Source organism: Motacilla alba, chromosome 3, assembly GCF_015832195.1.
Source record: "Motacilla alba alba isolate MOTALB_02 chromosome 3, Motacilla_alba_V1.0_pri, whole genome shotgun sequence".
In the NCBI taxonomy this organism is placed as follows: Eukaryota; Metazoa; Chordata; class Aves; order Passeriformes; family Motacillidae; genus Motacilla; species Motacilla alba.
Window position 1 is genome coordinate 2,096,340 of NC_052018.1, and position 23,300 is coordinate 2,119,639.

At 49.8% G+C, this 23,300-nt stretch overlaps 4 protein-coding genes across 4 annotated transcripts in view; 1 reads left to right on the forward strand and 3 right to left on the reverse strand.

The window, feature by feature from the left end:
• The window catches only part of LGALS4 (galectin 4), a 6,565-nt gene extending 5,652 nt beyond the window's left edge, over positions 1-913 (reverse strand). The window contains exons 1-2 of the mRNA XM_038130522.1: positions 753-913; positions 119-272 (exon numbers count right to left, since the gene is read on the reverse strand). Coding sequence (XP_037986450.1) covers positions 119-272; positions 753-913 — 315 coding nt within the window. The remainder of the gene's footprint in view (positions 1-118; positions 273-752) is intronic.
• Positions 914-935: 22 nt separating this feature from the next.
• On the forward strand, positions 936-7,493 carry YIF1B (Yip1 interacting factor homolog B, membrane trafficking protein). The gene is made up of 8 exons (XM_038132322.1): positions 936-1,033; positions 1,109-1,350; positions 2,164-2,268; positions 3,177-3,255; positions 3,895-3,952; positions 5,117-5,272; positions 6,194-6,287; positions 7,207-7,493. The coding sequence occupies exons 1-8, from the start codon at positions 1,015-1,017 to the stop codon at positions 7,360-7,362; spliced, it is 909 nt and encodes a 302-aa protein (XP_037988250.1). The 5' UTR covers positions 936-1,014; the 3' UTR covers positions 7,363-7,493.
• Positions 7,494-13,686: 6,193 nt separating this feature from the next.
• LOC119698547 (leucine-rich repeat and fibronectin type-III domain-containing protein 3-like) lies at positions 13,687-14,259 on the reverse strand. Its single transcript, XM_038130523.1, has one exon. The coding sequence runs from the start codon at positions 14,215-14,217 to the stop codon at positions 13,687-13,689; it is 531 nt and encodes a 176-aa protein (XP_037986451.1). The 5' UTR covers positions 14,218-14,259.
• A 2,034-nt stretch (positions 14,260-16,293) lies between these two features.
• LOC119699912 (leucine-rich repeat and fibronectin type III domain-containing protein 1-like protein) lies at positions 16,294-22,805 on the reverse strand. The gene is made up of 2 exons (XM_038134048.1): positions 22,692-22,805; positions 16,294-17,716 (listed from the first exon to the last, which is right to left on the reverse strand). The coding sequence occupies exon 2, from the start codon at positions 17,695-17,697 to the stop codon at positions 16,294-16,296; it is 1,404 nt and encodes a 467-aa protein (XP_037989976.1). The 5' UTR covers positions 17,698-17,716; positions 22,692-22,805.
• Positions 22,806-23,300: the final 495 nt, after the last annotated feature.

Sequence of the window (23,300 nt, forward strand, 5' to 3'; positions counted from 1 at the left end):
ATTCTGGGTTAACTGGTCCATACTGGGTTAACTGGTCCATTCTGGGTTAACTGGCCCATACTGGGTTAACTGGTCCATACTGGGTGCACTGGCCCATACTGGGTTAACTGGCCCGTACTGGGTTACCTGGCCCATACTGGGTTAACTGGTCCATACTGGGTGCACTGGTGCCCTCCCCGCCCGGGGTCCCGGGGCCATCACGAGGCTCCCACAGAAGCGTCCCGAGGCCGGAATGGACGGACACCGGACACGGATGGACACCGGACGTGGGGCTGGGGACACCGTGGGGACCTCCCTGGGTACATTGAGGCTTTGGGGACATCATGGGGACACCGTGGGGACATCCCTGGGGACATCACGACTTTGCGGACATCCATGGGGACACTGTGGGGACATCCCTGGGTACATCGAGGCTTTGGGGACATCATGGGGACATCCGTGAGGAAACCACAGGGACAACCCTGGAGTCACCAGGACTTTGGGGACATCACGGCCACCAGGGCCACTGCCCTGACCGTGACATTGTGGCCCTGGGGACATCCCGGGCCTGGGGACACCCCGGGCGGGCGCTAGGCCATAGTGCACCCCCCGTTACCATGGCAACTCCAGCGTGGCACGGCCGCCATCTCAACTCCGGGCACGAGGTCCCCTTCCGGCCAACCACTTCCGTCCTCTCAGCCAATCACAACCTCTCGCCTTTCCCACGTGATGCTCGGTGCCGAACACGGAAGTGCCGCCGTTATGGACCCTACCGGAGCCCGTGACGCTCCCGCGGCCCCAGCAGCATTGGCGACACCCCTGGCGACATTTCGGGGTCACTCCGAGCAGCCACGAGCCCGCTCGATCCCCCGTTGCCATGGAAACGACCAGGACGCCGCGGCCGCCATGTTTGAACCCTCGGTACCGCCGCCATCTTAACTCCGGGCACAACTTCCGCCCTCTCCGCCAATCACAACCTCCCGTTTGCCCCACGTGACCCCCGGTAACGCCGAACACGGAAGCGCCGCCGCCGCCATGGACCCCGCCGCTCCCCGTGAGTTCCGAGCGACGCCGGGAGGGAAATTCGAGTTTAAAACCCCCCAAAATTCACCTTTCCCTTCCTTTTTAGCCCCAAAACGCCGCGGGCCCGCTCGCTTGGCCGACCCGCGGCCTCTGTTCGAGGACACGAGCGCTACCGGCGCCTCACCGGGCCGCGGGTTCGGGGCTCCGCCGCCGCCTTCGGCCTCGTCGGGCTCCTCTTCATCCTCATCCGCGGCCGCGTTCGGGCCGCCCGGGGCGTTCCTGTCCGAGCCCGTGACATCGCTGGCCGCGGCCTACGGGAGCAGCTTGGCCTCGCATGTGGAGGGGAACGTGAGGAGCGGGGAAAAAATGGGGGAAAAAAGGGAAAAAACGGGGAAAACCGGGGAGAAATGGGGGAAAATGAAGGAAAAAACCGGGAAATGAATCCCTCAAAATTTCCTGGGGTGGCCCGAAACCTCCCCTGGGATCCCCCAAATAACGGGAGAATCCAGCGGGAAATGGGGGGAAAACTGGGGAAAGAAATGAGGGAAAGGGGGGGAAAAGTGGGGGAAAAGTGGGGATAAAGCAGGCGAAAATCGGGGGAAATAATGTGGAAAAACTGAGGGAAATTGGGGGAAAAAAAGGGGGGGAAACTCGGGGGAAATGGGGAAAAAAAGGGGGGGAGAAAATGAGGAAAATGGGTGAAACCGGGGAAAAAGGGGGGAAAAAACTGGGGAGAAATGGGGGGGAAAAGTGGGAAAAAAGAGATAGATGGGGGAAAACTGGGAAAATGGGGAAAAAACAGGGGAGAAATGGGGGAAAGGATGAAACCTGGAGAGAAATGGGGAGGAAAACTGGAAAACAATGAGGTACATGGGGGAAAACTGGGAAAAAAAAGGGGGAAATGGGGAAAAAAAAGGGGGAAATGGGGAAAAAAGGGGGGGGAAATGGGGAAAAAAAGGGGGGAAAAGGAGGAAAATAATGGGGGAAAAGGGGGGAAATGATGAAAAACCCCAAAAAAGGGGGGGAAATGGGGAAAAATCAAGGAAAAAAAGGGGGAAAAACCAGAAAAAATGGAGGGGAAATGGGGAAAAAGCAAGAAAAAATGGGGAAAAAATGGGGAAAATGGGGAAAATTGGTGTGAGCTGGGAATTGTCCCCTCAGCTGGGCCGCTGGGTGCCCGTGAGCCGCCTCAAGTATTACTTTGCCGTGGACACCGTGTACGTGGGCAGGAAACTGCGGCTGCTCGTCTTCCCCTTCGGCCACCAGGTACTGGGAGGGACTGGGGGGCACTGGGAGGGACTGGGGGCACTGGGAGAGGGATTGGGGACACTGGGAGGGGGTTTGGGGACACTGGGAGAGGGTTTGGGGACACTGGGAGCCACTGGGAGGGGCTTTGGGGGGACTGGGGGGCACTGGGAGGGGGTTTGGGGACACTGGGAGAGGGTTTGGGGACACTGGGAGGGACTGGGAGGGGGTTTGGGGACACTGGGAGGGGGTTTGGGGACACTGGGAGAGGGTTTGGGGACACTGGGAGAGGGTTTGGGGACACTGGGAGCCACTGGGAGGGGCTTTGGGGGTACTGGGGGGGACTGGGGGGCACTGGGAGAGGGTTTGGGGACACTGGGAGGGACTGGGAGGGGCTTTGGGGGCACTGGGAGGGGATTTGGGGGCACTGGGAGGGGGTTTGGGGACACTGGGAGGCACTGGGAGGGGCTTTGGGGACACTGGGAGGGGATTTGGGGACACTGGGAGAGACTGGGAGGGGATTTGGGGGCACTGAGAGCCACTGGGAGGGGGTTTGGGGATACTGGGAGGGGGTTTGGGGGGCACTGGGAGGGGGTTAGGGGGGGCTGGGGGGCACTGGGAGGGGGTTTGGGGACACTGGGAGGGACTGGGAGAGGGTTTGGGGACACTGGGAGGGGGTTTGGGGGGCACTGGGAGCCACTGGGAGGGGATTTGGGGACCCTGGGAGGGAGTTTGGGGGGACTGGGAGGGGGTTTGGGGCCACTGGGAGCCACTGGGAGCAGGTTCAGGGCTACTGGGAAGGGGTTGGGGGTTACTGGTATGGACTGGGAAAAGGTTTTGATGAAATTTTGGGCTATTTTGGGGTGTTTTTTGGGGTATTTGGGGTGGTTTTGGGGTTTTTGGGCTCCCTGACCCCCGTGGCCCCCCAGGACTGGCAGGTCCGGTACCAGCAGGACACCCCGGTCGCCCCCCGCTTCGATGTCAACGCCCCCGACCTCTACATCCCGGGTAGGGACCCCAAAAGCCCCCTGGGACCCCCAAAATCCAGCTCAGGACCCCCAAAATCCCCCTGGGACCCCCAAAATCCATCTCGGGACCCCCAAAACCCCCAAAATCCAGCTCGGGACCCCCAAAAATCCCCCTGGGACCCCCAAAATCCATCTCGGGACCCCCAAAAAAAACCCCAAAATCCAGCTCGGGACCCCCAAAAACCCCCAAAACCCAGCTCGGGACCCCCAAAAAACCTCCAAAATCCAGCTTGGGACCCCTAAAAACCTCCCTGGGACCCCCAAATCCATCTCGGGACCCCAAATCCCCCCCGGGATCCCCAAATCCATCTCGGGACCACCAAAACTCCCCCTAAACGCCCCCTGGAACCCCCCAAATCCACCCCGGGACCCCCAGACACCCCCCTGAGCACCCCTAAAATCTTTGAGACCACCAAACACCCCCCAAAATTCTCAAAAATCCCCAAAAGTTTCCTCAAAAATCCCTAAAATTCTCCCCGAATCCCTCAAAATCTCCCCCAAAAAAAACCCCAAAATCTCCCGAATTTTCCCCCAAACCCCTTGAAGCCCCCCAAAATCCCAAAAACCCTCCAAAATTCCCCCATAAAAACCCCAAAATTCCCAAATTTCTCCCTCGCAGCCATGGCCTTCCTCACCTACATCCTCCTGGCTGGCCTCGCTTTGGGCACCCAAAACAGGTACAAAAAGCCCTTTTTTTTCCCCAAAAATCCTTTTTTCTTCCCCAAAAATCCTTTTTTCTCCCCCCCAGTTTTCCCCCTGAACCCTCCCCCCTTTATCCCCCACCCGAAATCCTAAAATTCTGGGGGTAAAATTCCCAGATTTTCTCTGGACTGCCTGAGCTTGGTGGAACTCTGAGCAAATTCCCAGGAATTTCACCAATCCCAAAAATACCCCATGAAAACCCAATTTTCCCCCATTTTCCCCCCTTTTTCCCCCCCATTTTCCCCCATTTCCCCCCAATTTTTCCCCATTTGTCTTCCCTTTTTCCCCATTTCCCCCCCAATTTTCCCCCCAATTTCCCCCCAATTTTCCCCCATTTTCCTCCCATTTCCCCCCCATTTCCCCCCAAATTTCCCCCCAATTTTCCCCCCTTTTTTCCCCATTTTCCCCCTATTTTCCTCCAATTTTCCCCCAATTTTCCCCCCAATTTCTCCCCATTTTCCCCCAAATTTCCCCCCAGTTTTTCCCCCTTTTTCCCCCAATTTTTCCCCCAATTTTTCCCCCAATTTTTCCCCCAATTTTTCCCCCAATTTTTCCCCCAATTTTTCCCCCAATTTTTCCCCAATATTTCCCCCCTATTTCCCCCCAATTTCCCCCCAGTTTTTCCCCAATTTTTTATCCAATTTTTCCCCAATTTTTCCCCAATTTTTCCCCAATTTTTCCCCAATTTTTTTTTCCAATTTCCTCCAATCTTTTCCTTCTTTTCCCCCATCCCAAAGTTTAATTTTTTTGGGGTGAATGTGCAGGTTTTCCCCGGACAGCCTGGGGCTGGTGGCCAGCTCGGCGCTGGCCTGGCTGCTGCTGGAGGTGCTCAGCGTCCTGCTGAGCCAAACCAACCCCAAAAACCCCCAAATAAACCCCAAATAAAACCTCAAAAAATCCCCCAAAAAATCCCTCCAAAACCCCCCAAAAAACCCCAATAATACCCCAAAAAATCCCCCAAAAAATCCCTCAAAAAATAAAAATAAAATCAAAAAATCCCTCCAAAAAACCCCCAAAAATCCCCCCAAAAATTCAGTTTTTTCCCCAATTTTTGGCCGTTTTTTCCCCAATTTTTTCCCAATTTCCCCCGAATTTTCTCCCCATCCCAAAGTTTAATTTTTTTGGGTTAAAATGCACAGGTTTTCCCCGGACAGCCTGGGGCTGGTGGCCAGCTCGGCGCTGGCCTGGCTGCTGCTGGAGGTGCTCAGCGTCCTGCTGAGCCTGTACCTGGTCACCGTCAGCACCGACCTCACCGCCATCGACCTCGTGGCCTTCGCCGGCTACAAATACGTGGGGTGAGCCAAAATTGGGGGAATTTACCCCAAAAATCCCAAAAAACCCCCTCGAAATACCCCGAAATCGCCGCAAATTCCCCCGAAATCGCCGCAAATTCCCTCAAAATCCCACTGGGAACGCCCCGCTTTTCCCCCAAAGTCCGCTCCCAAGCCAGCAGAATTCCACAAAATCCCAAAATTTGGGGGTTTAAACGCAAAAATCACCCCCCAAAAAGAAAAAAAAACCCTCGAAATGCCCCGAAATGGCCACGAATTCCCCCAAAATCCCGCTCAGAATTTGCCCCAGCTCAGCAAAATTCTGAAAAATCCACAAAATCCCACCGAATTTGGGGGTCTTGCTCCAGTCTTTTGGGGTGAAACCCCATGGGTTTGGGTGAAATCCCCCAATTTTGGGGTGAAATCCCCCAATTTTGAGTCGAAATCCCCCAATTTTGGGGTAAATCCCCCAATTTTGAGTTGAAATCCCCGCATTTTTGGGGTGCAATCCCAGAATTGGGTGACATCCCAGATTTTTGGGTTGAAATGCCCCAATTTTGGGGTGAAATCCCCCAATTTTGGGGTGAAATCCCCCAATTTTGAGTTGAAATCCCCCAGTTTTGGGCTGCAATCCCAGAATTGGGTGAAATCCCCCCAATTTTGGGGTGAAATCCCAGATTTTTGGGTTGAAATGCCCCAATTTTGGGGTGAAATGCCCCAATTTTGAGTCGAAACCCCCCAATTTTGGGTCTAAATCCCCCATTTTGAGTCAAAATCCCCCAATTTTGAGTCGAAACCCCCCAATTTTGGGTCTAAATCCCCCAATTTTGAGTCAAAACCCCCCAATTTTGAGTTGAAATCCCCGCATTTTTGGGGTGCAACCCCAGAATTGGGTGACATCCCAGATTTTTGGGTTGAACCCCCCCGATTTTATCCCATTTTTAGGATGATCGTGGGGCTGCTGGCCGGGCTGCTGCTGGGCAGGGCCGGCTACTACGCGGCCTTGAGCTGGTGCTGTTTGAGCATTTTCATTTTCATGGTGAGTTTTGGGCCTTTTTTGGGGTTTTTTTGGGTTCTTTGGGGTTTTTTGGGGTTTTTTCAGGGATTTGGGGTCTTCAGGATTGGCAGAATTCCCAAGAATTTGCTCCGAATTTCCAGGAATTCACCAAAATTTCATCTTTTTAACGGCGCCCAGGGAGGGTTTGCTGTTGGTTCTCTGATTTTTCTGGGGGGGATTTTTTTGGGGAATTTGGGGGTTTTTAGGATTTGGGGGAATTGGTGAAATTCCCAGGATTTTGCTCAGGATTTCCAGGAATTCTCAGAATTTTCCTTGCGCTCCTTTCAGCTCAGGGAGGGTTTGTGCTTCGTTCTCTGATTTTTGGGGCTCTTTTGGGTCTTTCTTTTTGGCTTTTTTGGGGTTTTTAGGACCTGAGGGGTCCATCCCAAAGTTCCAAATCCCAAATTTTCCCGAATTTCCCCCAGATCCGGACGCTGAGGCTGAAACTGCTCTGGGAGCCCCCAACGCAGGGGGTTTTGGGGCTGATTTTGGTTATCTTTGATGGGATTTTTATGGGATTTTGGGCTTTTTTTGGTTTTTATTTGGTTCCAAATCCCAAATTTCCCCGGATTTCCCCCAGATCCGGACGCTGAGGCTGAAGCTGCTCTGGGAGCCCCCGAGCGAGGGGATTTTAGGGTGGATTTTGGGGGTTTTAAATGGGATTTTTATGGGATTTTGGGCTTTTTTTTGGTTCCAAATCCCAAATTTCCCCGGATTCCCCCAGATCCGGACGCTGAGGCTGAAGCTGCTCTGGGAGACGGCGGCCGAGGGGTTTTAGGGTGGATTTTGGGGGTTTTAAATGGGATTTTTATGGGAATTTTGGGATTTTTTGGGGGGTTTTTAGTACCTGAGGTGTCCATCCCAATGTTCCAAATCCCAAATTTCCCCGGATTCCCCCCAGATCCGGACGCTGAGGCTGAAGCTGCTGTCGGAGGCGGCGGCCGAGGGGGTTTTGGTGCGGGGGGCCAAGAACCAGCTGCGGATGTACCTGACCATGGCCATCGCCGCCGCCCAGCCCCTCTTCATGTACTGGCTCACCTTCCACCTGCTCAGGTGAGACCAAACCCGGCCCGGAACTCCCAGGAAAAACCCCGGAATTCCCAGGGAAAACCCCGGAATTCCAGCGTTTCTCCCAAAAACATTTCCGTGCTTTTTGTGGATTTCAATAAACGGATTTTGAAGTTGTTTTGGTGCCTTTGTGTCGATTTTTTGGGCGTTTATCCTGAATTTTGGGGGGTTTGGACATTGGGGAGATCCCCTTGAACACCCCAAGACCCCAAAATCCCAGAATTCCCAGAAAAAACCCCAGAATTCCAGCGTTTCTCCCAAAAACATTTCCGTGCTTTTTGTGGATTTCAATAAACGGATTTTGAAGTTGTTTTGGTGTCTTTGTGTCGATTTTTTGGGCGTTTATCCCGAATTTTGGGGGGTTTGGATATTGGGGAGATTGCCCTGAATTCCCAAATCCTGAAAATCCTGGAATTCCAGCTTTTTCCCCCAAAAAAATTCCCGTGGTTTTGTTGCTTTCAATAATCGGAATTTGAAGGCGTTTTGGTCTCTTTTTTGTTGATTTTTTTGGCGTTTATCCCAAATTTTGGGGGGTTTGGATATTTGGGAGATCCCCTTGAACATCCCGAGACCCTAAATTCCCAGGAAGAATCCCAGAATTCCCAGGAAAAACCCCGGAATTCCAGCGTTTCTCCCAAAAACATTTCTGTGGGTTTTGTGGATTTCAATAAACGGATTTTGAAGTTGTTTTGGTGTCTTTGTGTCAATTTTTTGGGCGTTTATCCTGAATTTTGGGGGGGTTGGATATTTGGGAGATCCCCTTGAACATCCCGAGACCCTGAAATCCCAGGAAGAATCCCAGAATTCCCAGGAAAAAGCTCGGAATTCCAGCGTTTCTCCCAAAAAAATTCCCGTGGTTTTGTTGCTTTCAATAAACGGAATTTGAAGTTGTTTTGGTGTCTTTGTGTCGACTTTTTGGGCGTTTATCCCGAATTTTGGGGGGTTTGGATATTTGGAAGATCCCCTTGAACACCCCAAGACCCAAAAATCCTGGAATTCCCAGGAAAAACCCCAGAATTCCAGCATTTGGGGAATTTTTGGGGGTTTCACACCCATTTTTGGGGGCCTGGGGTCCCAAAATTCCACCCGAATCCCGGGAATTCCGTCAGAGCTGCTGGAAAATCCTGGAACGGATCCAAGGAACGCCCAAAGTCCTCTTTTTTTACCCCTTTTCCCCCCATTTTCCCCCTTTTTTTCCCAATTTTTTTTGCCTTTTCTTCCCCCACTTTCCCCCCATTTCCTCCCTTTCCCCCCTATTTTTTCCAATGATTCCCAAATTTTCCCCTAAAATTCCCTGGATTCTCCCCCCCAGCATTCCCAGAATTCCTCAAATCCCATTTTCCCTCTTTTCTCCCCATTTTCCTCCCTTCCCTCCCTTTTCCCCCCATTTTTTTTCTCCATTTTTTCCAATTTCCCCCCATTTTTCCCAATTTCCCCCATTTTCCCCCATTTTTCCCCATTTTCCCCCTTTTTCCCCAATTTCTCTCCCCCATTTTTTCCTCCATTTTTCCAATTTCCCCATTTACCCCCCATTTTCCCCCAATTTTTCCCCATTTTTTTCCTCATTTTCTCCCCATTTATTCCCCTTTTTCCCCCAATTTCCCCCATTTTTTCCCAATTCCCCCAATTTCCCCCAATTTTTCCCAATTTCCCCAATTTATTCCTCCATTTTTTCCCAATTTCCCCCATTTTTTCCCTTTCCCCCCATTATTTCTCCCCATTTTTCCCCATTTTCCCCCCATTCCCCCCATTTTCCCAATTCCCCCCATTTTCCCCATTTATTCCCCTTTTCCCCCCTTTTCTCCCCATTTCCCCCCTATTTATTCCCCTTTTCCCCCATTTTTCCCCTTTTTCCCCATTATTTCTCCCCATTTTCCCCATTTCCCCTCATTTTCCCCCATTTATTCCCCATTTATTCCAAATTTTCCCCCATTTCCCTCAATTTTTCCATTTTTCCCAATTTCCCCCATTCCCCCCCTTTTCCCCCCCATTTCCCCCCATTTATTCCCCATTTTTCCCCTTTTCCCCCATTTATTCTCCATTTTTCCTCATTTCCCCCATTTCCCCCCCATTATTCCCCCCTTTTTTCCCCCATTTTCCCCATTTATTCCCAATTTTCCCCATTATTTCCCCATTTTCCCCCATTTATTCCCCATTTCCCCCCTTTTCCCCCCATTTTTTCCCATTTATTTCCCCTTTTCCCCCATTTCCCCCCATTTTCCCCCCCAATTTTCCCATTTATTCTCCATTTTTCCTCATTTCCCCCCATTTCCCCCCATTATTTCCCCCCTTTTTTCCCCCATTTTCCCCATTTATTCCCCATTTTCCCCCATTTTTCCCCATTTCCCCCATTTTTCCCCCCATTTTCCCCTTTTCCCCCCCATTTCCCCCCCTTTTTTTCCCCCATTTTACCCCCATTTTCCCCATTTTCCCCCATTATTTCCCCCATTTTCCCCATTTATTCCCAATTTTCCCCATTATTTCCCCATTTTCCCCCATTTATTCCCCTTTTCCCCCCATTTCCCCCCATTTTCCCCCCTTTTTTTCCCCCATTTTTCCCCCATTTTCCCCATTTTTTCCCCATTTTCCCCATTTTCCCCCATTTCCCCCAATCCCATGTTTATTCCCCGGATCTTTGGGAACCCCCATCCCGACCCCCCAAGGACTCCACTCGGAATTGCGAAATTAAGAATTTTTATAACAAATCCTCGGAGCGATGAACAATTCCAGCTTTTTTTGGGGTTTTTTAGGGAATCCCAGGATCCCGCGAGGATTCCCAGCTGGATCCAGAAACCGAAAGAAAAATCAAATCAAAATCCCGGGATTTTCTTTTTTTTTTTTTCTCTTTTTTTTTGTTGTTATTTTGGTTTTTTTTGTCTTTTTTTTTTACCAAAAAAAGTCTCGGATCCGACACCGGGAAAACAAAACAAAACCACCCCAAAAAAGGTCCAAAAAGTGAAAAATTCCCCCCAAAAATTAAAAAAAAACCGAAAAAAATTAAATTGCAGAAAATAAATTTAAAATTTTTGCCCCACGCAGAAAAAAATCTCAGAAAAAATGTTTAAAACCCCCCCAAAAAATCTTAATAATGAAAGAAATAAATAGATAAATAGATAAAGAAATGGATAAAGAAATAAAGAAATAAAGAAATAAATAGATAAAGAAATAAATATTTCGAAATTTTTAAAACAAAAAAAAATCCAAAAATAACCCGGACAGGTCTCCAAAAAAATTCCGTGAAAAAATAAAAAATAAATAAAATATTAAATATAAAATAAAATATAATATAAAATAAAATATAATATAAAATAAAATATAATATAAAATAAGTTAAAATAATAGAAAATAAAATCAAAAATAAAATATAACATAAATTTAAAAATAGAAAATAAAATAATAGAAAATAAAATATAAAATAAAATAAATTAAAATAAAATATAAAGCAAAATAATAGAAAATAAAATAAAATAGAAAATATAAAATAAAATAAAATAAATAATAAAATAAAATACATAATAAAATAAAATATAGAAAATAATAGAAAATAAAATAATAGAAAATAAAATAAAATAAAATAAAATAAAATAAAATAAAATAAAATAAATAAAATAAATAAATGAAATTCGCCTTGGGGGGTGGGAGATTCCCAACGCGAGTTCCCGCGCGGGCGGCCGTGGACGAGGATCGCTAAAAAAATATCTCTGAAACCATCTGAGCTTAAAAAGAGACGCCGGCGGCGCCGGGAGCGCCCCCGCGGCCACCGCGGCCACCGCGGCCACCGCCAGACCCGGCCCGCGGCCACCACGGCCACCGCCGGACCCGGCCCGCGGCCGCGGGCTCCGCACGGCGCCGCCGGAGCTCCTGGAGGGCGTCCAGGGGGCTCCTCGGGGCAGTTCCGGAGCTCCTGGAGGAGTTCCAAAGGTTCTGGAGGAGTTCCAAAGGTTCTGGAGGAGTTCCACAGGTTCTGGAGGGCATCCAGAGGGCTCCTCAGGGCAGTTCTGGAGCGTCTGGAGGAGTTCTGGAGAAGTTCCGGAGGTTCTGGAGAAGTTCCACAGGTTCTGGAGGCCTTGGAATGGATCCTGAGGGCTCCTCAGAGCACTTCTGGAGGTTCTGGAGAAGTTCCAGAGGTTCTGGAGGGGATCCAGAGGGCTCCTCAGAGCACTTCTGGAGATTCTGGAGGAGTTCCAAAGGTTCTGGAGGCCTTGGAATGGATCCTGAGGGCTCCTCAGAGCGCTTCCAGAGGTTCTGGAGGGGATCCTGAGGGCTCCTCAGAGCCGTTCTGGAACTTCTGGAGGAGTTCCGGAGGTTCTGGAGGAGTTCCAAAGGTTCTGGAGGCCTTGGAATGGATCCTGAGGGCTCCTCAGAGCAGTTCTGGAGGTTCTGGAAGAGTTCCAAAGGTTCTGGAGAAGTTCCAAATATTCTGGAGGAGTTCCAAAGGTTCCGGAGGCCTTGGAATGGATCCTGAGGGCTCCTCAAAGAGCTTCCAGAGGTTCTGGAGAAGTTCTGGAGGTTCTGGAGGGGATCCAGAGGGGTCCTCAGAGCGGTTCTGGAGGTTCTGGAGAAATCCTGGAAGTTCTGGATGGTTCTGGAGGGGCTGGAATTACTCCAGAGGTGTCCTTGGAGCAGTTCTGGAGATGTTCCAGAGGTTCTGGATGGTTCTGGAGGAGTTCTGAAGGTTCTGGAAGCCTTGGAATGGATCCAGAGGGATCCTTGGAGTGGCTCTGGATGGTTCTGGAGAGGTTGAAATGATTCCAGAAGGGTCCTTGGAGTGGTTCTGGAGGGGATCCAGAGGTTCTGGAGAAGTTCTGGATGGCTCTGGAGAGGTTGGAATTACTCCAGAAGGGTCCTTGGAGGTGCTGGAGGGGATCCAGAGGGATCCTTGGAGCAGTTCCAGAGGTTCCGGAGGGGTTGGAATGGATCCAGGGAAGTCCTTGAAGCCGCTCTGGAGGAGTTCCAGAGGTTCTGGGTGGTTCTGGATGGGTCGGAATGGATCCAGGGAGGACCTCGGAGTGGCTCTGGAAGCCTTGAGATGGCTCCAGAGGGGTCCTTGGAGTGGTTGCGGAGGTTCTGGAGGGGTTGGAATGACTCCAGAGGGGTCCTCGGAGCAATTCCAGAGCTCTTGGAGGGGTTCTGGATCTCCTGGAGAGGTTCTGAAGATCCTGAAGCAATCCCAACCATTCCAGAGATCTCGGACAGGTTCTGGAGCTCCTGGATCGATTCTGGACCTCCCGGATCAATTCCAGCCATTCCAGGGGTGGCTTTGGAGCCATTCCAGAGATCTCGGACAGGTTCTGGATCTCCTCGATCGACTCTGGACCTCCAGGATCGATTCTGGATCTTCTGGAGAAGCTCTGGATCTCCTGGATCTACTCTGGACCTCCCGGATCGATTCTGGATCTCCTGGCCTGATCCCGGATTCCAGAGGTGTCCTTGGAGTCATTCCAGAGATCTTGGAGAGGTTTTGGAGCTCTTGGAGAGGTTCTGAATGTCCAGGATAAATTCTGGAACTCCAGGATCAATTCTGGATCTTCTGGAGAGGTTCTGGACCTCCAGGATCAATTCTGAACCTTGTGAAGAGGTTCTGGACCTCCAGGACCAATTATGGATCTCCTGGAGATGTCCTGGACCTCCTGGACAAATTCTGGACCTCCAGGATCAATTCTGGACCTCCAGGATAAATTCTGGACCTCCAAGATAAATTCTGGATCTTCTGGAGAGGTTCTGGGCCTCCAGGATCAATTCTGGATCTCCTGGAGATGTCCTGAACCTCCAGGATCGATTCTGGACCTCCTGGATCAATTCTGGGCCTCCAGGATCGATTCTGGACCTCCTGGATCAATCCTGGGCCTCCAGGATCAATTCTGGATCTTCTGGAGATGTCCTGGACCTCCAGGATCGATTCTGGACCTCCTGGATCAATTCTGGGCCTCCAGGATCAATTCTGGGCCTCCAGGGTCAATTCTGGATCTCCTGGAAATGTCCTGGACCTCCAGGATCGATTCTGGACCTCCTGGATCAATTCTGGGCCTCCAGGATCAATTCTGGACCTCCAGGGTCAATTCTGGATCTCCTGGAGATGTCCTGAACCTCCAGGATCGATTTTGGACCTCCTGGATCAATTCTGGATCTCCTGGAGATGTCCTGGACCTCCAGGATCAATTCTGAACCTTCAGGATCAATTCTGGACCTCCAGGGTCAATTCTGGATCTCCTGGAGATGTCCTGGACCTCCAGGATCGATTCTGGACCTCCTGGATCAATCCTGGGCCTCCAGAACTGACCCAGCCCCACCTCCCCCGACCCCACCAACCCCATCAGGACCCCAGCTCGGCCCCTTCCCCCTTGTCGCCGTCCCAGTCGCCGGGGCCGGCCTTGCCGGCGGCTCCGGAAGCTTCCGGCTTGGCGGCGGGGCGGCCGCCGTGGGCGCCGTGGGAGCCGTTGGTCTGCGAGCAGACGTGGGCCTTGCCCTTGGGCCGGTGGTTGTGGATCTTGTACTTCATCAGGAGGATGAAGATGAACACCAGCACCGAGGCCACGATGATGCCGCCGATGACGATGATCATGGTGCCGCCCAGGAAGTGCGCCTGCAGCGAGCGGCACGGCCGCGCCGGCGGCCGCGTGGAGAAGCGCGAGCAGCCCAGCGGGCGCGTGGCCGGCAGCGAGCTCCGCGCGTCCGAGAACACGGCCAGCACGCACAGCTCGTACGCCCGGCCCGGGGCCAGGTCCGACAGCGAGAACGACGCGCTGGGCGCCGGGATCATCCTGCAACGGCAACGCCAGCGCGGTTGGCCGCGGCTCTCCCGGTTTTTGGGATATTCCCACCATTTTTCCCATTTTTCCCACATTTTCCAGCCATTTTTCCATGGTTTTCAGCCATTCTTTCCCTGTTTTCCAGCTCCTTTCTCATCCCTCTCTCCCACTTCTCCATCACCTCTTCCATCCATTTTTCCCACATTTTCCAGCCACTTTTCCATGGTTTTCGGCCATTCTTTCTCTATTTTCCAGCTCCTTCCTCATCCCTCTCTCCCAGTTCTCCAGCACCTCTTCCATCCCTTTTTCCCACATTTTCCAGCCGCCTTTCCCCACATTTTCCAGCCATTTTTCCATGGTTTTCGGCCAATCTTTCCCTATTTTTCAGGCCCTTCCTCATCCCTATCTCCCAGTTCTCCAGCACCTCTTCCATCCCTTTTTCCCACATTTTCCAGCCACATTTCCCTATTTTCCAGCCGCTTTTCCCCACATTTTCCAGCCATTTTTCCATGGTTTTTGGCCATTCTTTCTCTATTTTCCAGCCCCTTTCTCATCCTCATCTCCCAGGTCTCCAGCACCTCTTCCATCCCTTTTTCCCATGGTTTTTACCCTCTTTCCCATTTTTTCCACATTTTTTCCACGTTTTCCAGCCATTTTCCCATGGTTCTTGACCCTTTCCTCCCTGTTTTCCAACCGCTTTCCCATCCCTCTCTCCCAGGTCTCCAGCACCTCTTCCATCCATTTTTCCCACATTTTCCAGCCATTTTTCCATGGTTTTTGGCCATTCTTTCCCTATTTTTCAGCCCCGTTCTCATCCCTCTCTCCCAGTTCTCCAGCCCCTTTTCCATCCCTTTTCCCATGGTTTTTCCATCCCTTTTTCCCTATTTTTCACCCACTTTTCCATGCTTTTTGGCCTCTTTTTCCTTATTTTTTCAGCCTTTTCCCAACCCTTTTCCCTGTTTCCAGCCTATTTTCCACCCATTTTTCCGCATTTCCCACCTGTTTTTCCACGTTTTCCCGCTTCTCCATATTTTCCAGACCTTTTTCCAGCCACTTTTCAACATTTCCCACCCGTTTTTTCACATTTCCCACTCATTTTTTTCATTTCCCCCCCATTTCTCCACATTTCCCACCTGCTTTTCACATTTCCCACCCATTTTTCTCACATTTCCCACCCGTTTTTTCCACATTTCCCATTCATTCTTTCATTTCCCATATTTTTTCACATTTCCCACCCATTTTTCTCACATTTTCTATCCTCTTCTCCATATTTTCCATCCCTTTTTTCACATTTCCCCCCATTTCTCCCCATTTTCCCCCATTTTTCCCCGTTTCCCCCATTTCTCCCCATTACCCCCCATTTTCCCCATTTCCCCCATTTCCTCCCAATTTTCCCCATTTCCCCCCATTTTTTCTCCTGTTTTTCCCCATTTCTTCCCCATTTTTCCCATTCCCCCCAATTTTCCCCCATTTTTCCCCATTTCCCCCCATTTTTCCCCCATTTCTCCCCCCATTTTTCCCCATTTTCCCCCATTCCCCCCCATTTTCCCCATTTTTTCTCCATTTTCTCCCATTTTCCCCCATTTTCCCCAATTCTTTCCCCATTTCCCCCCCATTTCCTCCCAATTTTTCCCCATTTCCCCCCATTTTTTCCCCTGTTTTTCCCATTCCCCTCCGTTTTTCCCACCCCCCCCAATTTCCCCCCATTTTTCCCATTTCCCCCCATTTTTCCCCATTTTCCCCCATTTCCCCCCATTTTTCCCCATTTTCCCCCATTCCCCCCATTTTTTCTCCATTTTTTCTCCATTTTCTCCCATTCCCCCACATTTTTTCTCCGTTTTCCCCCATTTTTCCCCCTTTCCTCCCGTATCTCCCCATTTGCCCCCATTTCTCCCCCTTTTTTCCCATTTCCCCCCCATTTTCCCCATTTCCTACCCAGTTTCTCCCCATTTCCCCCCATTTTTCCCCATTTCTCCCCCATTTTCCCCATTTTCCCCCCATTTCCCCCCAGCTTCTCCCCATTTCCCCCATTTTTCCCCATTCCCCTCCATTTTTCCCCATTTTTTCTCCATTTTCCCCCCTTTCCCCCCATTTTTTCCCCCATTTTTCCCCCAATTTTCCCCATTCCCCCCCTTTCCCCCCCCCCCGTCCCCCCGTTTTCGGGGCTCCAATCACCGATAAACCAGGATCTCGTCGGCCGAGCTGTTGTACTGGATCTGGTACATCCTCAGCCCTTCCAGCTCCTCCTGCGGCGGCCACCGCACCAGCGCCGACGTCGCCGTCACCTCGGCCACCACCACCCCCCCTCTGTCCCCCCTCTCCAGCTTGGAGTCGTTGCCCAGGCTGGATTTGGCCGAAATCAGGATATCCGACGGCTCCGGCCCGGCCGTGCCCGCCTTCTTCCCCTCCTCTTCCTCGCACTCGGTGCCGTTGCCGTCCGGCACCACACGGAACTCCACCGGCGCCGTCGACTCGCCGGCGGCGTTGGAGGCGATGCACGTGAAGGTCCCTTGGTCCCCCGCGGCCGCCTCCAAAATATCCAACGTCCCGTTCTCGTACGAAACCGTCCTGGACGTGTTGGCCACCAGTTTGCCGTCGGGGGCGATCCAGCGCACGTAGGGGTCGGGGTCGCCCACGGCTTTGCACTTGAGCGAGGCGCTCTGGCCGACGGCCGTCACCAGCTTGGGCGTCCGGTGGGTGATCATGGGCGGCTCGCAGACGAACTCCTCCTCGCGGATGCTCCAGAAGTATTTGCCCATCAGCTCCGGCGGCGAGGCGCACGTCTCCAGGTCGTCCTCGCGCGTCAGGCGCCGCAGCCACACCAGCTCGCAGTTGCAGTGCAGGGGGTTGCCGCCGAAGCTCAGCACCAAGGAGGTCAGCGGGGAGCCTTTGGATTTGGCGTAGACGGGGATGCGGGAGAACAGCGGGTCCGGCGGGATCTTCTTGAGCTTGTTGGAGGTCATGTCCAACCTGGCCAGCTTGTGGAGGTTGGAGAAGATCCCCTCGGGCACGAACTCGATGAGGTTGTGATCCAAACTCACCGTGTTGACGTTGGAGAGCTTGGCCACGGTGGCCCAAGGGACGTCCACCAGGTTATTGTAGGACAAGTCCAAATCCTCGATGGTCTCCAAGAAATCGTCCAGCGACCGGGGCGAGATGAAGCTGAGCTGGTTGTTGCTCAGGATCAGGTGCCGCAGGTTGACCAGCCCCTTGAAGTGGTCCTCGCCGATGGACGTCAGGCGGTTGCTGTCCAGGTGGAGCGCGTGGAGGCCCCTGAGGTCGGAGAAGGCGTAAGGCATGATCTGGCTGATGGTGTTGCGCGACAGCGTCAGGTGGATGAGCTGCGTCATGTTGGCGAAGTCGCGCCGGCGCAGCACGGTGATGAAGTTGTCCATGAGGCGCAGCTCGGCCGTGCGCCGGTCGATGCCGGGCGGCACGAAGAGGAGCCCGGTCTTGGTGCACAGGATGGTGAAGGACGGCGAGAGGTTCTGGCACGAGCAGCGCTTGGGGCAGGGCGGCGCGTTCGAGGCGCTCGAGGTGAAGAAGAAGAGGAGAGGGAGCAGGAGCTTTTCCATCGTCGGGGAAAACGGGAAGCTGGGAGGGAAACGGGAGGAAATTGTGGGATTCGGTTGGGTTTTGGGGTTGAAATCGGGCAAGATTCCGGCCCGAGAGGTTGAGGAGGTTCAGTGGAGAGGGAAATGCCAAAACTGAGAAGGAAAAGTGGGAAAAATCCATGGAAATGTGGTGGAATTGGAGAAATAATGGAGAAAAATCCATGGAAATGTGGTGGAATTATGGAAAAAATGGGATTAAATCCATGGAAATGTGGTGGAATTGGAGAAAAATGGGAAAAATCCATGGAAATGTGGTGGAATTGGAGAAATAATGGAGAAAATTGGGAGAATCAGTTGAGTTTTGGGGTTGAAACCAAGTTTTATCTCCAAGAGGTTGAGGAGGTTCAGCTGGGAGGGAAATCCCAAATCTCAGAAGGAAAAGCGGGAGAAATCCATGGAAATGCGGTATTGGAATTGAAAATCCATGAAAATCCATGGAGAAATCCATGGAAATGTGGTGGAATTGGAGAAATAATGGAGAAAATTGGGAGAATGGGTTGAGTTTTGGGGTTGAAACCGAGTTTGGGGGCAAGATTCCAGCCCGAGAGGTTGAGGAGGTTCAGTGGAGAGGGAAATCCCAAATCTCAGAAGGAAAAGCGGGAAAAATCCATGGAAATGTGGTGGAATTACGGGAAAAATGGGATTAAATCCATGGAAATGTGGTGGAATTTGAGAAAAATGGGAAAAAATCCATGGAAATGTGGTGGAATTGGAGAAATAATGGAGAAATCCATGGAAATGTGGTGGAATTTGGGAAAAAATGGGATTAAATCCATGGAAATGTGGCGGAATTATGGGAAAAAATGGGATTAAATCCATGGAAATATGGTGGAATTACAGGAAAAATGAGATTAAATCCATGGAAATGTGGTGGAATTGGAGAAATAATGGATTAAATCCATAGAAATGTGGTGGAATTTGGGAAAAAATGGGATTAAATCCATGGAAATGTGGCGGAATTATGGGAAAAAAATGGGATTAAATCCATGGAAATGTGGCGGAATTCTGGAAAAATGGGATTAAATCCATGGAAATGTGGCGGAATTCGGGAAAAATCTGTGGGAAAATGGCGGAATTTGGGATAAAAGCAGGTTTAGGATCAAGTTTTAATCCTAAATTGGAGCAAATCCCAAACTTGAGAGGGAAAAAGGAGAGAAATCCATGGAAAAACGGAGGAAAACGGGAAAAATTGTTTGAATTATTCCAGGGTTTTGTTTGGAATGATTTTCCCATGGATTGGGTGGGGTTTTATTGGGATTTTGGGATTTTTTGGGGAATTTTCCAGCCCTTTTGAGGGAATTTTTAGGATGATTTTTCCATATTTTTGGGGTTTTATTAATGGATGATTTTCCCAAATATTTTGATTTTTTTTTTGGGGATGATTTTCCCATATTTTGGGGGTTTTGGGATGATTTTTTAATGGATTTTCCCATGAATTGGTTGGGGGGGGGATTTGAATAAAATCTGAATAAATTTAAATAAAATTTAAAATGCTGATTAAAAATAAGAAATTAAGATATTGGAAATTAAAATAAGGAATGAATGGCAGAAATGAAAGAATGAATTTAAAGTATGAATGCAGTGAAAAAAGTCAAAATAAAGGATTAAAATAATAATTAAAAACTGAATTGATAAGAAATTAATGAGAAATGAATGGTGAAATTTAAATCTAAAATAATGTTCAAGTTTAAATTATAATATTCAAATTAGAATTAATAATCAATTCAAAATAAATATAAACTTAAAAAATTAAAAAAATTCCCTAAAAATAAAAAGAATGAACTTTAAAATAATAATTGTAATGAATAAGAGTGAGAATCAATTAAAAATAACAATTCATTGAAATTAATAATAATAATAATGAATAAATAAATTTAATGATTGGAAGTAATAAGCATTAAAATAAGAGGAATAAAATTGATTCCTAATTAAAATAATAGAAGTTATTATAATTAATATTATCTGCAATAATATAAATTAAACCTCTTATTAAACAAATCCTATTAATTAGGATAAAGAATTAATTAATAAAAACGTTCAAATGTTAAAACTAATTAAAACCTCCTCGAAATCCCCGGGAATTTCCCTTGATCCCAAAATCCCCTGGACTCAAATTCCTGGGAATTCTTCCTGTCCAGGCTGAGGAAAATTCGGCTTTTCCTGAATTTCCCAGAGAATTCCAAGGAAAAATGTTGGGATTGGGCCCAAAATTCCCAAAATTCCCGAGGGAAAAGTGGGAATTGGGCAGGGCCAGGCCCAGAATTCCAAGATTTTGGAGGGAAAATTGGGATTTGGGGTAGGCCAAGCTCAAGAATTCCACGATTCGAGGGGGGAAAATGAGATTTGGGGTAGGCCAAGCTGAAAATTCCCAAAATTCCCGAGGAAAAATTGGGAATTGGGGTGTTCCAGGCCCAAAACTCCAAGATTTTAGAGGGAAAAAATGGGATTTGGGGTAGGCCAAGCTGAAAATTCCAAGATTTCTGAGGGAAAGGTGGGAAAGAGGAAAGTGCCGAGCACAGAATTCCAAGATTTTAGGGGGGAAAATGGGATTTTGGGGGTACAAGGCACAAAATTCCCAAAATTCCTGAGGGAAAAGTGGGAATTGGGCAGGGCCAGGCCCAAAATTCCAAAACTTTAGGGGGAAAAAAAGGAGGATTTGGGGTAGGCCGAGGTGAAAATTCCAAGATTCCTGAGGGGAAAAATGGGAAAGAGCAAAGTGCTGAAGGCAAAATTCCAAGATTTCTGAGGAAAAATGAGATTTGGGGTAGGCCAAGCTCAAAAATCCCGGGATTCGAGGGGAAAAATTGGGATTTGGGCCTGGCACAAACTTCCCAGAGATCTGAGGGGGGAAAGTGGGAATTGGGATGGGCCAGGCCCAGAATTCCAAGATTTTGGAGGGAAAATTGGGATTTGGGGTAGGCCAAGCTGAAAATTCCAAGATTTCTGAGGGAAAAGTGGGATTTGGACAGGGCCAGGCCCAAAATTCCCGAAATTTCTGAGGGGAAAAAGGGGAATTGGGGTAGGCCAGGCCCAAAAAATCCAGGGATTTGAGGGGGAAAAAATGGGATTTGGGGTGTTCCAGGCCCAAAATTCCAAGATTTTTGAGGGAAAAGTGGGACAGAGGAAAGTGCTGAGCACAAAATTCCAAGATTTTTGAGGCAAGATTGGGATTTGGCGTAGGCCAAGCCCAAAAATCCCGGGAATTTTGAGGGAAAACTGGGATTTGGGGTAGGCCAAGCTGAAAATTCCAAGATTTCTGAGGGAGAAGGGGGAAAGAGGAAAGTGCCGAGCACAGAATTCCAAGATTTTAGGGGGGAAAATGGGATTTTGGGGGTACAAGGCACAAAATTCCCAAAATTCCTGAGGGAAAAGTGGGAATTGGGCAGGGCCAGGCCCAGAATTCCAAGATTTCTGAGGGAAAATTGGGAATTGGGATGTTGCAGGCCCAACATTTCAAAATTTGAGGGCAAAAACTTCTCCAAACCCCCCCGAATTCCAAGGAAACGTTGGGAATTTGGGATTTTCCCAGTTCCAACCAATAAAACTCCTTTTTTTTCCCATTCCTAAATCCCATTTTGGGATTTTTTTTCCCCCATTTTTCCAAGCCCCAGGTGAACATTCCCAAAGCCAGGCGTGGCCCAAAACTCAGGGAAAAAAAATTCCTTTATAATCAAGGAATCCGGGAGTTAAAAAAACCCCCAAAAATCCCCAAAATTCGGATTTTTCCACCTGGAAAATCACTCCTGGGTTTAACAAATGTGGAATTCCGGCCTGAATTATATAAGGAAAAGGGGGGTGAGGGGGGAATCTCGTCCAGGTGCCAGAAAATCCCGATTTTCCAGGAAAAAAAAGATGGAGCGACGCTGGAATGTTTCATTTTAAAGGTCAAAACACCTCCAAAATCCCATTTTTTCCTTAAAAAACCAGGATTTTCCTTAGGAAAAAAGCGATTTTTTCCAGGCTCTACCCACAACATTCCCCCTCGGGGCTGCAGAATTCCGGGGAAAAAATGAAAATATTGGAATTTTGGGCTGGTTTAGAGGGGAAAATCGGATTTTTTTAATAGGGAAAATCGGCATTTTTATCCCGATTTTCCTCGGGGAGAGATTCCCGGTGGGAATCCTCAATGACAGCGCCGTGCCTCGTCCCCTGGGGATGGGGATTTGGGGAAAAAATGGGATTTTGAGGGGATTTGAGGGGTTTTTGGAGGGATTTGAGGGGGGAGAATTCCAAGCGCGGCGCCGCCGCAACGCGGGAAGGACGCGCCCTGCTCGGGGAAAAAAATCGGGAATTGCAGGTGCCGGGAAGGGGAAAAAAACCGGGAAAAACCGGGGAAAACCGCGGGAAAAAAGAACCAGAAACGCTCCGGATGACGGGATTTAACACGGGTTTGGGGGGAAAAATGGGAAAAAAAATAAAAAGGGGGAAAAATCTCAAAAATTGGGGGAGGGGAGGGAAAAGCGCCGGGAACACCTGGAAAAGGCACACCTGGAGCAGCCCCACCTGGATGACACGGCGGATTTATGGCCGGCTGGAAGGGCTTGGAACCGCCCTGGAAACCCCCAAAAATCCCCCAAAATTCCCCAAAAATCCCTGAAATCCCCAAGGGCTGGAGGCGCCCTCGGTTTTTCCAGGCAAGGGTTAAAAAGCTGGAAAATTTGGGAGGGGTCGCCGCTGGAAAAGCGCGGGGGGGATGCGTTTTATCCCGATTTATCGCGATTTTATCCCGATTTATCCCCATTTCCCCTCCTTTCATCCCATTTTTACCCCATTTTATCCCGTTTTATCCCGTTTTTACCCCATTTTATCCCGATTTATCCCGATTTCTCGCTGCTTTATCCCGTTCCGCCCCGATTTTCACCCGATTTATCCCGGTTTTCCGCCGTTTCATCCCGGTTTTCCCCCGTTTTTCCCGGATTTTTTTATTTCCCCCCCCCTCCCCATTTTTCACTCACCTTTCCCGCCGTTCCTTCAGGGGGGCGGCGACCCCCGCGCCCCCCCCGGGGGTCCCGAGCCTTCCATGGCCGGGAGCGATCCCGGGAGGAGGAGCGGGATCAAAAAAAAAAAAAAAGCAGGAAAAAAAAAAAGCAGGAAAAGGAAAAAAAAAAGGAGGAAAAAAAAAAAAAGAGGAGGAGGAGGAAGAGGAGGAAGAGGAGGAGGAGGAGGAGGAGCCCCCGCCCCTCCCCCCCTGCGGCCGCGGGGAGGGGCGGGAGAAGGGGGAGGGGCGGGGGGAGGGGCCGCTGCGGGGAATTTTGGGAATTTTCGGGGTTTTTTTGGGAATTTCTTTGGGTTGGGTCTTTCGGTTCTGCGGATTTGTGCGGTTTGTCCCAAAATCCCGGATTCCTGAATCCCCAAAAATCCCGGGATTCCGTCGCCGTCCCGAATTCCCAGCCCTCCCGGAATCCCCGAGTCCCCAAACCCCTGAATCCTCGAATTCCTGAATTCTCAAACCCCCGAATCCCTGAATTCCTGAATTCCTGAATTCCCAAAGCCCTGAACTCCAAAATTCCTGAATCCCCAAAAATCCCGAGATTCCGTCGCCGTCCCGAATTCCCAGCCCTCCC

Bases quoted from the DNA above. Each gene is read 5' to 3' on its own strand.
- YIF1B (XM_038132322.1), top strand. The intron at 3,256-3,894 runs GTAGGGACCCCA...TCTCCCTCGCAG, and splicing joins CCCCGACCTCTACATCCCGG to CCATGGCCTTCCTCACCTAC. The intron at 5,273-6,193 runs GTGAGCCAAAAT...TCCCATTTTTAG, and splicing joins GCCGGCTACAAATACGTGGG to GATGATCGTGGGGCTGCTGG.
- LOC119698547 (XM_038130523.1), bottom strand. From the start codon at position 14,217: ATGTGGGAAAAATGGGAAAAATGGTGGGAATATCCCAAAAACCGGGAG.
- LOC119699912 (XM_038134048.1), bottom strand. From the start codon at position 17,697: ATGGAAAAGCTCCTGCTCCCTCTCCTCTTCTTCTTCACCTCGAGCGCC.